Source organism: Buteo buteo, chromosome 8 (assembly GCF_964188355.1).
Source record: "Buteo buteo chromosome 8, bButBut1.hap1.1, whole genome shotgun sequence".
Classification (NCBI taxonomy): Eukaryota; Metazoa; Chordata; class Aves; order Accipitriformes; family Accipitridae; genus Buteo; species Buteo buteo.
Genome location: NC_134178.1, coordinates 44,656,900 through 44,671,711, shown reverse-complemented (window position 1 = coordinate 44,671,711; position 14,812 = coordinate 44,656,900). Strand labels below are relative to the sequence as shown.

The following is a 14,812-nucleotide window of genomic DNA, read 5'->3' as shown; positions in this document are numbered from 1 at the left end:
ATAAAAGTGCTATGAGCACAATGTCCTGACCAGACCCTTCTTGGAATAACAGTAACTCTTGATCCTTTCAGTTCAGAAGGGCAGGATGTGGAGGTTTGGGGGAGGAGGCAAGACTCGTTAATTAAGACATGGAACAAGCAATCATGGCTAGCAGGTTTTCACCTGGGATGGAGAGGTCTTAGGTTCCAGCCCCTCTAGCTAGGCAGAAATAGGTCTCTCTTCACAATGCTAAAAGAATCCCAGTGTGTGTATGTACTTATGTACTTTGGGTTTGCCTTTTTACTAGATATTAGTTTTCCTGAGTTATTTGGAGAAATACCAATTCTCTCTCCCACCAAGAGTATTTGCCAGATAAAAGCAAAAGAAGAAAAGACTAAAAATAAATAACTAAGTGCATAATATGACTACAAATTTCTTTGTTTTAAGGATGTTTGCCAAATTTAGGTCATGGATATTTGTCTAAAAAAGATAATTAGCTGACTGGAAAGGAGGGCAAATTGATGTGCATTACTTCCTATGCATGACAACACTTCTGTTGATGACATTTTTGAACAAAAAAGGTAGGGAAAGCTCTAAAGCTCACACAAAGTCTAATTAAGACACAATACTTTTTGGAATGGTTGTCTATCACCGCTAGTCATCATTTCAATATCACAGTAAGTTGGTTTTTTTATTAAACTTGGTAAAATTCTTGCAACAAACATCCAGAAGGCATTTTTTTCAGATCATGATCATAAATGCAGTCATCAGCTCCAATTAAAATGCTGCCAGATCCATCCACCTGGATGCCATTTTTATGTGCATCTCCAAATATATGAAAATCTATTTTTTCTTAGTAATTTGTTTGCAGATATCTGATTCCTTTTTTACCTCCTGGATAAACACCAATTTAAAGTGAAGGAAGCCTAGTACATTTAACTGCAACGTATTTAACCTGCTTACTTAAAAAGCATGAAAGAGGCTTGGGAGACCAATGGACCCAAATTTATGCATATATGCAGAGACCTAATATATATGTGTGTGTGTGTGTGTATATATATATATATATATATGAATGCACACATAACGAGATGCGTAATAATCTCAGTATAGATTTAAAATTCCCCAAACTCTGGTTCTGTCAGAGTTAATCATACAGGTAAATTTGATTATTTTTATATCTTTTATAATTTTTTTTATTCTTGTAGATTGACATTAAATTAACATATATATGTATGTATTGATTCCCAGAGGGATTTTTAAAAGAACTTATGTTAGGAGTACTGACTCTCAGTCAGGTTTGTGTTCCTGAATCACTCAAGTGCTCTGGAAAAATCCCAAATATATTCCACAATGAGATAAAGATGAAATGCATCAATGATTCTTCCAAGTCAAACAACAGAACTTTGGTTTTATGATCTTGTCTGTGCTTCCCCCATTCCATCTGCCCAATAAATCACACAGAGTAAACAGCATGGAACACAGTAGGCTTATTTTAAGGATAAAGATCTACTGAAACCATGTTTAGATTAAGAGACAGCAGTTCCAGGGAGAGTAAATCTGTCACACTTTATATTTAGATGTTATGCCATCCTTCTCACAGACAAAAACCTCAAGTTATATTCTCTTCTTTTCTTTTAAAGTACATCCAACCTGATGTCAAACATTCGTTACCACACTTCCTTTAACTACTGTAAAATTCCATACCTCCTCAGAACTCTGCAGGTGACCATTTAATTAGTGCTATTTGTTTTCTTTGCCTGATTTTTTTCTAGAGCACACAAACAGACTCAATTCGATTTCCCAGTAATGTAGTCTCTCTGTGTACCTCAGCTGCTGAGGATCCATGCTATTCAATAGAGTGATCTTAGGTTTAGATTTCACCTTCCCCTTTACTTGGGATAGTAACTCTGGAATCAAACATATGATATTGGCTGTTTCATAGAAAGAACTGATATAATCTTATAGAATCATTTAGGTTGGAAAAGACCCTTAAGATCATCAAGTCCAACCATTAACCTATCACTACCAAGTCTACCACTAAACCATGTCCCTAAGTGCCACATCTACATGTCTTTTAAATACCCCCAGGGATGGTGACTCAACTACTTCCCATAAGCCTGTTCCAGTGCTTGACAACCCTTTCAGTGAAGAATTTTTTCCTAATATCCAATCTAACCCCCACCAGGCTGTTTCCCCTCATCCTATCAACTTGTTACTTGGGAACAGAGACTGACACCAACCTCGCTACAACCTCCTTTCAGGTAGTTGTAGAGGGCGATAAGGTCTCCCCTCAGCCTCCTTTTCTCCAGGCTGAACAACCCCAGTTCCCTCAGCTGCTCCTCATAAGACTTGTTCTCTAGACCCTTCACCAGCTTTGTTGCTCTTTGGATGCGCTCCAGCACCTCAGTGTCTTTCTTCTAGCGAGGTGCCCAAAACTGAACACAGTATTCGAGGTGCGGTCACACCAGTGCTGAGTACAGGGGGGAAATCACGTCCCTAGTCCTGCTGGCCACACTGTTTCTGATACAAGCCAGGATACCATTGGCCTCCTTGAAGCCAAGTTTTGTTTTTCACAAAATGTACCTTTTAAAATAAGTATTGCTGTACTGTATTTGACATTCAAAAATCACCCTTGCTATCAAAGCATTGGAAAAACCACATAAAACAGGCCAGAAAAATGATTCCAAACATGAACCTAAACCAGACTCTCTCTTGATCAGAGCTTGTAGAATTTTTGTGATTAGAAAATGGCTTTACTTGAAGAAGATTTTTTTAAATGTAAGCAAAAGATAGGCTATCTTCTATACCACTCAAAATTGAAAGACTATTTCTACATTTTGTAGCAAATTTCATAGACAACTTAATTCTGCCATAGCTGGATTTCTGGGATGCAATTTCACGTAGTAAGACAAATCAATCTAATAACCTGCTCCTTACTGCCAAAATTTCTGTTTGTCTTCTATCTCCCGCTCTGCACCCCCTCCAGTTTCCTTATGCATCACTCTGACTAGCACCAGAGGTAAGCACCAGATAATTCAGTTCACTAATCTGGCAAGAAAGTAACACAACAAAAAAGAACTAGTATTTTGCCAAGTTAGTGAATTGGATTGCTTACAGAAATATCTGATGAGCACTAGAGTCAGAGCAAGGAAAGTGTCAGGACCGTGCAGCTAAGCAAAAGGTGGGGACAGAGCAACGCTTCCACATGCTAGTGAATCAGAATAATTTTGTTTGCTTAGGTATAAAATGGCTACTATATTATCTGATAACATTGGAATACAGCAAGCTGTTGCATCTATTAGAAAGGCCTTGCATGTCTTGTGGGCGGCTTACTTTTTTGCTCAAGCAAGAAACTGAAAGTGAAGATTTGCATGCCCCTTAACCTGAATCCATGACAAATGAAGCCTGTAAGTCTAAAGAATATATATTAATGACAAAAATAGACAACACTAAAACACGTCCAAAGACATATTACTAATTTAAGCCTGTTTGATGATGGATAAACTTTCAGTGGTGTGGAGGCCATTCTGGACCCAGTAAGTTGTTTTCTTTACACTGGATTTAAGACAAACTTTCTCTCATTTTTAATAAGCAAAGATTATAATAGATACAGAAGAGTCTCTTTCAGAATTTCTTACTGCAGCTGACCACCAAATAATCAGCAGTTCAATACAAAAATACATAGGTGCTCTGTTCTATATGTCTGAAGTAGGTGGCAGTACTGGCAAAGCACATTTTGATGTGATGAAAGAAGTCCAAAGGAAAGGACTCAGTGACTCCAGAAAGTACCTCTAATGAATTTTGACAAGCATTTGTCAGCTGAATAAATGACAATACAGAAATATGCATCCTGAAATCTGACAGCAACGTGCCACTTCTTCAGATCTGATACTGGAATAATCATTGCTAACAACACTGATTTTAATCTATTTATTCAGTTCAAGAATGTGACAAACCCCCAGACTTCTCTTTTTCCTCTGAAATGAGGAAGAGACTTAAGTCTGACCAAGTCTTTTAATTTCTTGCCCCTTTGTATGGTAATACAGAACCTTCTCTGATAGTAACCAGAGACTGCACACTTTGTTTTATTGTGTGTAATGTCAGAAGGTTCTCCAGACTGGGACTAGAGAAGAAGGATATGGAGACGATAAGAAAAGGAATTCAATTTCATAGGCCCTCTTCATCTGAATGTGTTTGCCTGAAGCAAGGATAGTCCAGGTAGAGTGACATCAAGCAATGATCTGAGCAATGATCAAAGGTATGGAGCTGAGAACAGGCTTCAAATAGGAAAAAAGTCCTCAGAGGGGACATAAAGTTTGCTGTGTTTACGACAAAGGAAAAGAATGACCAGATGCCATGGCAATTGTTTCAAGAGTAGGTTTTTCACCCTTTAATTTCAGATTTTCTTAGCTTGTGTTGGTAATGGGAAGATACTCTTTCATCGATGACTTGCAGCACTCTCATTCTGTGGGCTGGAGCATAGCTGTCCCTATGAGGATCCAGTACCCAGCAGTCATCAGTGTAGGTAAAATCTACATTGTTGTTTGAAGTTCCTTGAGAATCCCACAGAGACTGCTAGGATCAGTAGAGCATAGCAACAGCAATTCCCATTGCTATAGAAGCTATAGCAGTTGCATCTAAAGCAGCCTGAAAAGAAATCTAGGAGAAGACAAATTGACTGTCATACCAAAATGAACTTTCATTTATCTCTCTACTTTAATGGCAGCTCATGAATAATATACTCTATTTCAGGCCAATTTAGCATAGTCAATTTTAGTACTGCTGCTGGATCATTTGAAATGATCACCTGAAGGCGTGATGTTAAACATTAATTCATAACACAGGGGTACATGCTTCATTTTCTTTGAAAACAGCTTGTCTTTTGAGACCTGTTAACTTGTGACCAATAGAAGTATCAATACTTTGTGGATCTTTTAGAAAGACAGGGAAGCAACAATACCATTATGCGACTTACACTGGTCACAGGAAAACTTGTTCTACATCATTACATGAATACTATACATAAATTCTGTCTTGCTATGCCTTTGTGTTGCCCAGCACAACAGAGTCTGATCCAAACCAGGCCCTTTTGCTGCTACCAATAAATAAACAAATAAATAATTGGGTGCATTTCTCTGACAGTAGCCAAATAGTCTGTCCTTTCACTCCATCCACAGTACTGCTTAGCAGCACCAGCCAAACACAATGTATGTGTGGAACAAATTCTCTCTTTCTCTTACCCAACACATTCATGACAGAATGAAATTGTGCAGCTCTGTTAAAAAGTATTTTTACAGGATACTGTGGAAGACTCAGAGCCATTAAAATCTATATTTTTTCAGTTTGCTTAAAAAAATTCCTTTATAAATTGTATTTTCAGATATAATACTAAATCTGGCTTGAACTTTATTTCCCAATTTCAACAATTAGAAATAGTTGTAGCAAGACTGGCTTAAATGAGTGGTGTTCCATGCATGGTCCCCGGCCCCGTTTCACTGATTACTGTTCAGCCTTGTGTACAAATGCAAAGTTATTAGTCCACAACTAGGCTTTTTACATAATATGTTCTGTGAACATTTGAGAGCCAAGTGGAGAAGCCTTAGTTAAAATGAATAAATAAGTAATTCCTTTTATGGCACCCTCTGCCTTCAAAGGACAACTTCCATTAACTCGGTGCTCAATTAAGCAAACTAGGCTCTGTGTGCCTAAGCTGAGAAGCACTTATGTTATGAGATGACATGTCTTTAAAAACCCTACAAATTCCATGGTAATCTTGATGCTCTTGTTTGATTCAGATACTAGAACTCATAGAAAACTTTCTGTGAATGAGGTAGGGGTTTGTTACCAAAACTGGAGAAGAGAGATTACAGGGAAGGATACTCTGAAAAACATTCTTCTCCCTTCTTCCTCTCACCCTTTATAATCCATTTCCACAGAAGTTATAGAGAGAGTTTTATATAAGGTTAGGGAGAGAGCTAATTTTCCACTGCATGTTCCATTCCTGTGGCAGGGGACATTCAGGTTTAACTTAACTTCTACATGAACCTGGATTAATTCAGGCTTCATACCTGCATATTTCTCAAAGGAGGGATTTATAAAGGTATACGATGCCTACCCAGTAACAGCACTGCTCCTACAAAAACGAGGTTGCTAAGATGGAAAGAAGAGGTGGGCTCAGGAGTCAATCTTCTGCAAGGTCTTTTTCCTACATTATCCATGAAATTCCCAATACCCCCACTCATAGAAGATATCAGTGAAGTTTCCAGAGACAAAGCTCCAGCTCTCTAACCTTGCATACCTCCCAAAAGAAGAAAGCATGACTACTAGACTTGCACTTCCCCAGAAGTGCACAAATTCAAGGGGATTTTCCAATTTGTAATCGAACAGAATATATTCAATCTACTTCATATAGGTAAATATTAAGAGAAGAACTATCAAAGCAAAGCTTGTTGCATAACTAGAGGTTTGGTTGAGTCTTGTGAGAAGTTCTGGATCAAATAGAAAATGAGACTTATGAAAATGCAACTGTTCAGACCAAGAGCACTCAAAACCAGAGGAAACAAAGTTTTAGTCATGTTACATGAAGCACAGACTGGTTATCCAGGAGGAGATTTTTTCTTTACTTTGTAACCTGCCTTTCGGTTCATCAGGTTTATAGTTACCTTGGGAACAATGGTAGCAAAAGAACCAGAAAAGATTAGATTGGTATTTTATAGAGCATTGTCCCCTACTTTAAACCCAGAATTTATTTAGCTACAAAAAGGTTGTAAAAAATATTGGTTTATTACTTCCATATCCTGTAACTTTTAAGCCTTCCTGAAATATTCTTTCTTCTTTTTTTCCTTACTGTATATGTATTTTCACCAAATTGGAATACATTTGAACCACGACAAACTAAGAAAATTATGCAGAGAAACATTTTGAAATATACCACGTTTAAATATTCTCAGATTTTTTTAAAAAAACAAAGTTTTCAAATTTTCATTACATTTCTATTCAATTTATTCTGTGTAGACTTCTAACTTAAAATTCCTACTGTATAAAAAAGTACATAAAGTGCTGGCACTGATGTACCTTTATAATTAATGAAGAGAAATGGGCACTTTTAGAGTGTTTCACTCTCTCTTCCAGGAAAAGATGAATTCTGCCCTAAAATCACTTATTTCCTACCATTCACTTGGAAGAGTCTAAACAATATCTCATACATAGGTATCTCAGTGAAGGCGTCTACAGTTAGCTAGCTGCATTGCAGCAATTAATTTCTTTATTGCTAGCACAACAGTCACGACTTGCTCATTACCACTGTGTAGTCTACCTTTACATAATGAAAAGTGTCTAATTTTCATGCTGAAAATCAAAAATTAATTTTGCTTTAAGTTAACCAATATATGCCAAAACCATATGCCAAAAACTCAATCAAAAATTTTTCTTTGGACATCTTAAGGACCTAATGGCAATTCCTCAAGAGCGCATCCTTTTCCAGTCCATCTAGTAAAGCAAAAAAGAAATAGAACATAACAACATAAACTGTAACCTTACCTGAGTGCTTGTAGAAGATGATTCACATCACTGTATTACAAATACATAGAAATGGTGTAAACTCTGAATGAGAAAGGATACATTCGTATGGCTCCTGTTCTTGTTCCAATTGCCAGAATTTTCTGAACTGGGTCAAAAGCTAAGGCAGTGGGTAGATAAGGAAAACCATGGCGAACCGTCTGAAACAGAACAAATGAGCAAAGTGATTGAACTGTAACCACAGATGACAGCATGTATGCTTTATGTTATACATATAGGAAGACAATCTGTATTTTGCTATATGTTGTAGTACTGCAATACATTTCAGGAAAAGTATTTAAAAAGATACAGTATTTTGAATACAGAGGTGAATTTCAGTCATGTCAATTTCTACATACGCTGTTTACTCAGTAATATTTTAAATGATTTTGTTGTAACAAAGTAGATTGCAAAGTATATGCCAATATACAACTGGTAGGTATTGCTTATATGGTATACGGAAAGATAACCTTAATATGCAAGGCAGCTGAACTGTAAATTGAAAAAAAGACACATAATATGCTTTTAAAACACTGTCACAAATAACCTCAGCCTCAACAGATCAGCTTCAGCAGAAAGAAATGGAACACGTCCAGGGGAAGAGATCCAATAAACCAATAAACTGAATTGAGTCTACGAGGTAAAAAAACTTAATATCAATTTAAAAAACAAAGATGCCAGAGAAGTTGTTCTCAAAACGAGCAACTGAACCACTCACCTTTTTTTAATCTTTATTTATAATACTATGCTTTTAATTCCAATTTTTGCAGAGATACCTTGGGGAATAAATGAACTGAGCATGACGCAATGCATCCTTGAATTTGAAGACTGCCTCAAATAATATTTTAAGTTATCTTAAACTGGATGTTATGACCAATATGACCTGCCTGATTCTTATGAGGAACAATCTGATGAGGGAGAACACTAACATAAGAAAGAAATTGAAAAAGCTAGACTAGACTATACAAATACACATAAAAATGAACTGTAATTAATTTTGTATGTATGACTGCTTACCTAAAATTGGGTAGAAAATAATATCTTTTTTTTAGTATAATAACAATAATGTTTTATAATATATAATATTGAACTCTAGGATTGACTCTCTTTTTAGTATATGGTTGGGATTGGAGAGGAAGTACTTTGAACTGAATGAAATTTAACTTTTCAAGGTATTTTTGTCTTCCTTGAAATTACCTTGTTCATGAACCATGTCTGCTGAAGCATTCAGCAGGCACTATGGAACAACTTCAACAAAAGGGATTCCTTAATTGCAGACCTGTTGAGTAAAAGGCAGCTGATGATTTGTACAGCTGTATCACTCTAACTCTTCCATTACAGCTGGAAACACTTGAACTGATATTCACAAGTAGTTTGGGAACAACCAAATGTATCTTTTTCAGCAAATAACCACTTCCTTGAAAGAAGTCTTACTCATCTCGTATCTTAATTGTTGCTGATAAGGGATGTCTTTTAAAAGAATATCTAATTATTAGTTTCTAGACTGCAAAAATCCAGAAACATATGCTACTTCAGTAAGCTGTAGAAAAGCAACTCATTTTTTACATTAATGTAGACATTTATCAAAGATCTCCACAACTCTGTTTCTGGTTTGGATTGCTTTGTGGTTTGTTGGTTTGGGTTTTTTTTAACCTTCTCATCTTCTCACGTGGTAGGATTACTCAAATACAAATTTTTTTATTCTGACATCTAAGCTGGAACTAGACTTACATACCATAAAAATGGTTTTACCTCTCATGTCACAAAACCATCAGAAATTATGAATTGTAGTATTGAATGTAGTGTGTTGAATGCTTGGCCTAACTGCATTACTAATTTTCTATTTTATTTGAGATTTCTGTATTCTTGTGAATAATGTTCTTCCTTATCTGAAAAAACATATATTTCACAAATAATATTTTTTAATTATTAATTTTTAGAAATTCTCTCTATAATAAAGTCTGAATTTCTAGCAATTCCAGTCACAGTAAGTTTTTCTGATGTTTAGCTATGACTGGAGCTTTCAGTACTATTTTTTAGATCTAAGAATACAAAGATCAATATTTTAAAAGACTTATTTGCATTCTTGCCTATGTATTTAGCACCTGCTCTATATTTTCAGTATTTCTGCAATCTATAGCCAGACTTTTCATTTGGAAATTTTAATTGGGTCCTGTTATTGAGACAGAACTATGTTTTAGAAGCATAGTGATGTACATCTTTTCAGGATCATAGTACAGTAAAAACTCTTAAACTCTAGGATTGACTCAAAAGTGTTATTTCTATTTTGCAGCCATTTTCCAAATTTGAGTATTTACACAAACTCCAATCGGGAATTTCTTGTGAATGCAAAATTCTGCCATTTGTAGAATAAAAAACCCAAATTGTTGAAGTCTACTGAACATCCAAGTAAATTACAAGTTTCAAGTAAAATATTTATATTTATTAGGGCTCTAAATAAAGGATAAAACTAGTTTGGAAGGAGAGCCAAGATATACTGCATACAGTTAATGCAGAAAAAGATGTCTTTATGACTGAGATTTTGGCACAAATTAGAGTAGCCTCAGAAGTGATTCTGAAGATCAAGCCTGTTCAACAGAAGAACAGTGACAAGCTGTTAACACTTCAGACCCCCAGACTCTTCTCCTCAGCCTTGGTCCCGCAACCCTTCTATTTCCAAGGGCTGTGAGAAAAATTGACATGAAAAGCTAGCACTTGAAGTACATTTTTCAATTATGTATTGATAAAGCTAGTGTGAGCATACATGTAAGAATAAGTAATGACTCTATAACTGTGCCTGGGCTTCCTTGGAGCATTTACTAATACAGATGAAGAAGAGGGGAAGGCCACAAAATTAACTCGATCCTAGGGTCACACACACAAAAAACCCCAATGTTCCTATTTAATCTGAGTTGCATCTAGTAGGAACAATATGGACCAAAACTATCAATGGTGAGCAGAAAATGTAAAACAAAGTAGATCTTTTTTCTAAAATTAAACTATCTCAATAGCAGGCAAAAGCAGAAGAAAAATATCCTAAAACATCAGTTTGTGTTCAAATAAATATGAGACCTACCTACCCCAAATGCCCTAAAAAAGAAGGTGCCAAAAAAAAGAAAAAGGGGGGGGGGAGGCAGACAGCAGATGGGGCTAGGACGGCTTTTCTCCATGTTATCCAGCTTTCTTTTACATCTCCTTTTTTTGGCATGCTGTCTCTAGAGCCAGTCTGTGCTCCCTAGGACATACAGTTTATGTGCAATATGTGAAATAATTTATTAGAAACAGAACAATTACAAATGCAGCTACAATATCAGCATAAATCTTTGTTCAGCTTTGTTATTCTCTTTTAAATTCTCTTTTAAATCATTTTAAGCAAATATTCTTACGGTGAATTGCATGTATATATCATTAAAGTAATCTAAATAATTTATCTAGATGAATATAGGAAACTGATTTTTGGGCTTGCTAGTATTCTACCAATGAACATTTTAATATGCTGTACAGAACATAACATAACAACAATCTCTTTCTAAGATACCATGATATATTTCTTTAGCTGAAAAAAGAAAATCACACTAGTAATAATATGCAATATCTAGTATAATTGTTCACATGGTGTATAATGCAATTTTTCAATATAAGAGTTTTTCTTAACTTTTGGTCTATGGTAGTTTATATTAGATTGCAAACACACCATTTTTTCAAAGTGATTTTTATATTCTCTAAATAGCCGCAGAAAATAGAGGACTAAACTAAATTTTAAACTGTATCAATTAAGTAATAGGGTTTATAGTCAAAACTGTTCCTGCTAATTTGCATAAACTTAAAATTTGTAACTTTTCTACTAGTATTTTAGAGATACCCTGTTTTTTATAATATCTGACAGCAAAACTGATTTACTTCAGTAAATAATTTTTGAGATGTCTCTTTGTTAAAATTGAACGATGAAGTCTAAGCCTGTGACTCAGGATGTAGAATCTACCTCCAAACTGCGACCAACATGCCACATGCAAAAATCTCATTGAAGCAAGTAATTGATTGGTTTATGGAAGAGAGGATAAAGTGTTGACTGAAACCTACATAGCCTCTTAGCTATGTAGGAAATTTAAAAATGTCAGTGATTACAGCTTTCACCAAGGTTGTAGCGGTGAAAATGGGTGCTTATAAATATGAGCTGCTGTGCATTATATCGCTATAAGACCATGACATCCCTCATTTATAGGCTTCTGTGCCTGGAATCTCTGATTGGTAAGACTGCTCCCTGATCAGGAAAGATGGAAAGAGGACAAGATATCAGTAGGCTTCCAACCTAAGAAAACAATAGAGGAAAGATACATTTTTTTTATTAGTTAAATTTTCATTTTTCAAAGGAATATATTTTGTAAAAATCCCAGCTTAGCTAAAACTTTCAAAAATTTCAAATCCAAGCAATGGATTCCATTTAGCTCTTAAACTACTTTAGGAACCAGGGCTTCTGAGCATGTTCACAGGTTATTCTAAAAACTACCTTTTTTTTTTTTTTTCTTAGATAAAGATACCCATGGATAGTTCTTTTACTCTGTGTAAAGCTAGAAACAGTCATAGGGAAAAAGCCATCTACAAAAGGGACTCTGGAGCTATACACTGGGAAGGCTGATTGCTGTCCCCAGAAAGATGGTAAAATGAAGACTAACTGACCACATGGATAAAAGTCGTTGTAGAAGCCAGCAGAGTTTCTACAATGGGAAATCCTGTCTGACTGGTTTTCTCTAATTCTATGAAACTGTCAGCATGCATGTAAATAAAGGGGATATGAATATATGTATGCTTTGCAAAAGCCTTCCAATAACATTCCACAGCAATCTTATTAAAGAAACAAAGCTGTCATGGGACTGAAGAAAAGTTTTTTTGTGGACTGAAAGCTGGTTAGATAACTGAAAACAAAGGATAGGGTTTAACGGATTTTTACCATGAAGAAAACTCAAAAGTTGGGTACTCCATGGATGAGTGCTTGGACCAATTTTATTCATCATCTTTAATGACCTATAAAAGGTAGCGAACATGGAAATCTCCAGGTTCATAGCTGATAGTAAGCTCCTTTGGATAGTGAAATTCAGTACCGATGGTGACCAACTCCTGAAAGGCCTCATTAGCCTGAATAAGTGGGCAAGAAGGTCATAAATGAGCTTCAGTGTGGAGAGACGTAAGATAAGGCATCTAGAGGGGGAAAAAATATCTTAACTAGGCTTACACAGTGTTGAATTTGGAACTAGCATTTACAACTCAGGAAAGTGGTTTTGTGGGCATGGTTGGCATTCCTCTGAAGTCTTTGGTTTAATGTGCAGCAGTAACCCAAAAAGCCAAGTAATGTTTGCCATCATCAGGAAGAGTATAAAGAATAACACAGAGGGCATCATTTTGCTGCTATATAAAACCTCTGTGAGCCCATTACTTGAGCACTGTATGCAGCTCTAGTATCCACATCTGAAGAAGTAGTCAAGTCAGAGCTGATACAGGGAAGGCAACTAATGCTCAAGGTGATGGACACAAGTCTCATCAGAAAAGACTAGAAGTGCTGCCGTGAACTTCAGAATGGTGAGGAGAAGGCTGTGTGGGGATATGACTGAGATTTACATCATCAACAGAGTGGGTAAGCTAAATACAGAACTGTTATTCAGCAAAACCACAGAGCCATTCAAAACAAATGAAAGATTAGTTTAAAACGAAAAACCAAAATACTTCTTTACACAACAGGTAATGAACTTCTGAAACTTGCTGCCATAGGAGGTTGTGAAGGCTGACAGTATCAGCAGGTTCAAAAAGGCATTAGACAAACCCATGGACATTACTGATAAATGGATTCTAAAAGGACTGGCTAAGGGTACACTCTCTGACATCTCCAATCCAGTGATGGTGGATGATGGGAGATTAGAAAGGGAATGGACTGCAGAATGTGATCTAACTTATTGCTCTCCCTAAATGGCATATTCTATTGCCACTGTCAGAGACTGACTGCTGGGCGACATGCACCATTGGTTTGTCTCAGCAGGGTATTTCTTATGAGCTTATTATCTTCACCAGCAGCAGTGCGTCTGAGAGAGGGAGAAAAAGGAGATTGGTATTGGTGGAGAAAAACACAGTAGAGAAAAAACATGGAAAATGTGGGTACACAAGGGAAAAAAAGTGTTACTGAAATATGAAATATAGGGGCAGGAAAAAAAAGATATGCACAGGGAACAATCAGATTAGTAAAGTTTCATAATATTTACATACATGACTTTTGGCATAGAAGAATACTTTCAGCAATAAGCATATTTGTTTTGTCTTTTGATTTTTAAATTACAAAATTTACTTTGTTATAAAAGGTCATTTAATAAGCTATGGCAGACTTTTAAGAAAATTTCTGTCCTGGACATAAAGTAGACTTCAAACACAACCTGAATTTTAACAGTTTAGTTTCAGAAATATTATACACTGATAATTATATTTATATGAAAAAAACAGAGAGATACATTAGAGTATTTGAAATGAACCGAGTTGTATATTATACATTTTTTTACTATGAACATATGAAACCCTTTTTTTCCTTTGGAAGCAGCTTAATGTACTTTAAAAAAATAAAACATAAGGTTGCAAAAATTAGTATCGAGTCTATATTTTTAATATGTATTGTTTTCACTCTACTATTTTTAAAAAGTCTGTATGCGGACCACATGACTATTTTTTGAAACACACTAGTTCTACCATACATTACATAATTTTTCAATTTCCTCATATTGCTTGGCCCTGAAAAATTAAGTACATCCAAAGGCATCTCCCAGACAATTAGTTTAAAAAATAACTAACTAAAATGAAATCTTGCAGTCCTCACTAAAGTTCTTCTTTTCATGACTAAAATCTCTGCAGAAACCTGAGATGTGTTTTTCCACTGTCATTTTCCATTCTGCAAACTGGATGTTAAAAACTATCAAATTAGGATGGTCCTATTCGCATATGATTCATATTGATACAAACAGCAAAGTTAAGTGAACCACAGGGGACAAACAAGGCCTTCTGAATTTCAAAAAGCATTCTCCTCATGCTTGTTCTTTGAAATATACTGTAGTGTATCAAAAATACAAAATTAATGTAATTCAGACAGAAAAAGCCACAAATAAATAAAATTACATTGATCCACGAACTGCATTATTCCCAGTTCACACCATAGGTGAGGTTGGAAGGGAAGTCTGCAGACTGACTAGTCCAGCCCCTCCTGCTCAAAGCAGAGTGGTTGGATTTTAATCTTACTTGTTTG

General features: G+C 35.7%; 1 protein-coding gene across 2 annotated transcripts in view; it reads right to left on the bottom strand.

The window, feature by feature from the left end:
* The window catches only part of STXBP5L (syntaxin binding protein 5L), a 189,144-nt gene that overhangs the window by 163,309 nt on the left and 11,023 nt on the right, over positions 1 to 14,812 (bottom strand). For both annotated transcript variants that reach the window (XM_075034404.1, XM_075034405.1), the window contains exon 2: positions 7,603 to 7,700. In XM_075034404.1, the coding sequence (XP_074890505.1) occupies positions 7,603 to 7,700 (98 nt within the window). The remainder of the gene's footprint in view (positions 1 to 7,602; positions 7,701 to 14,812) is intronic.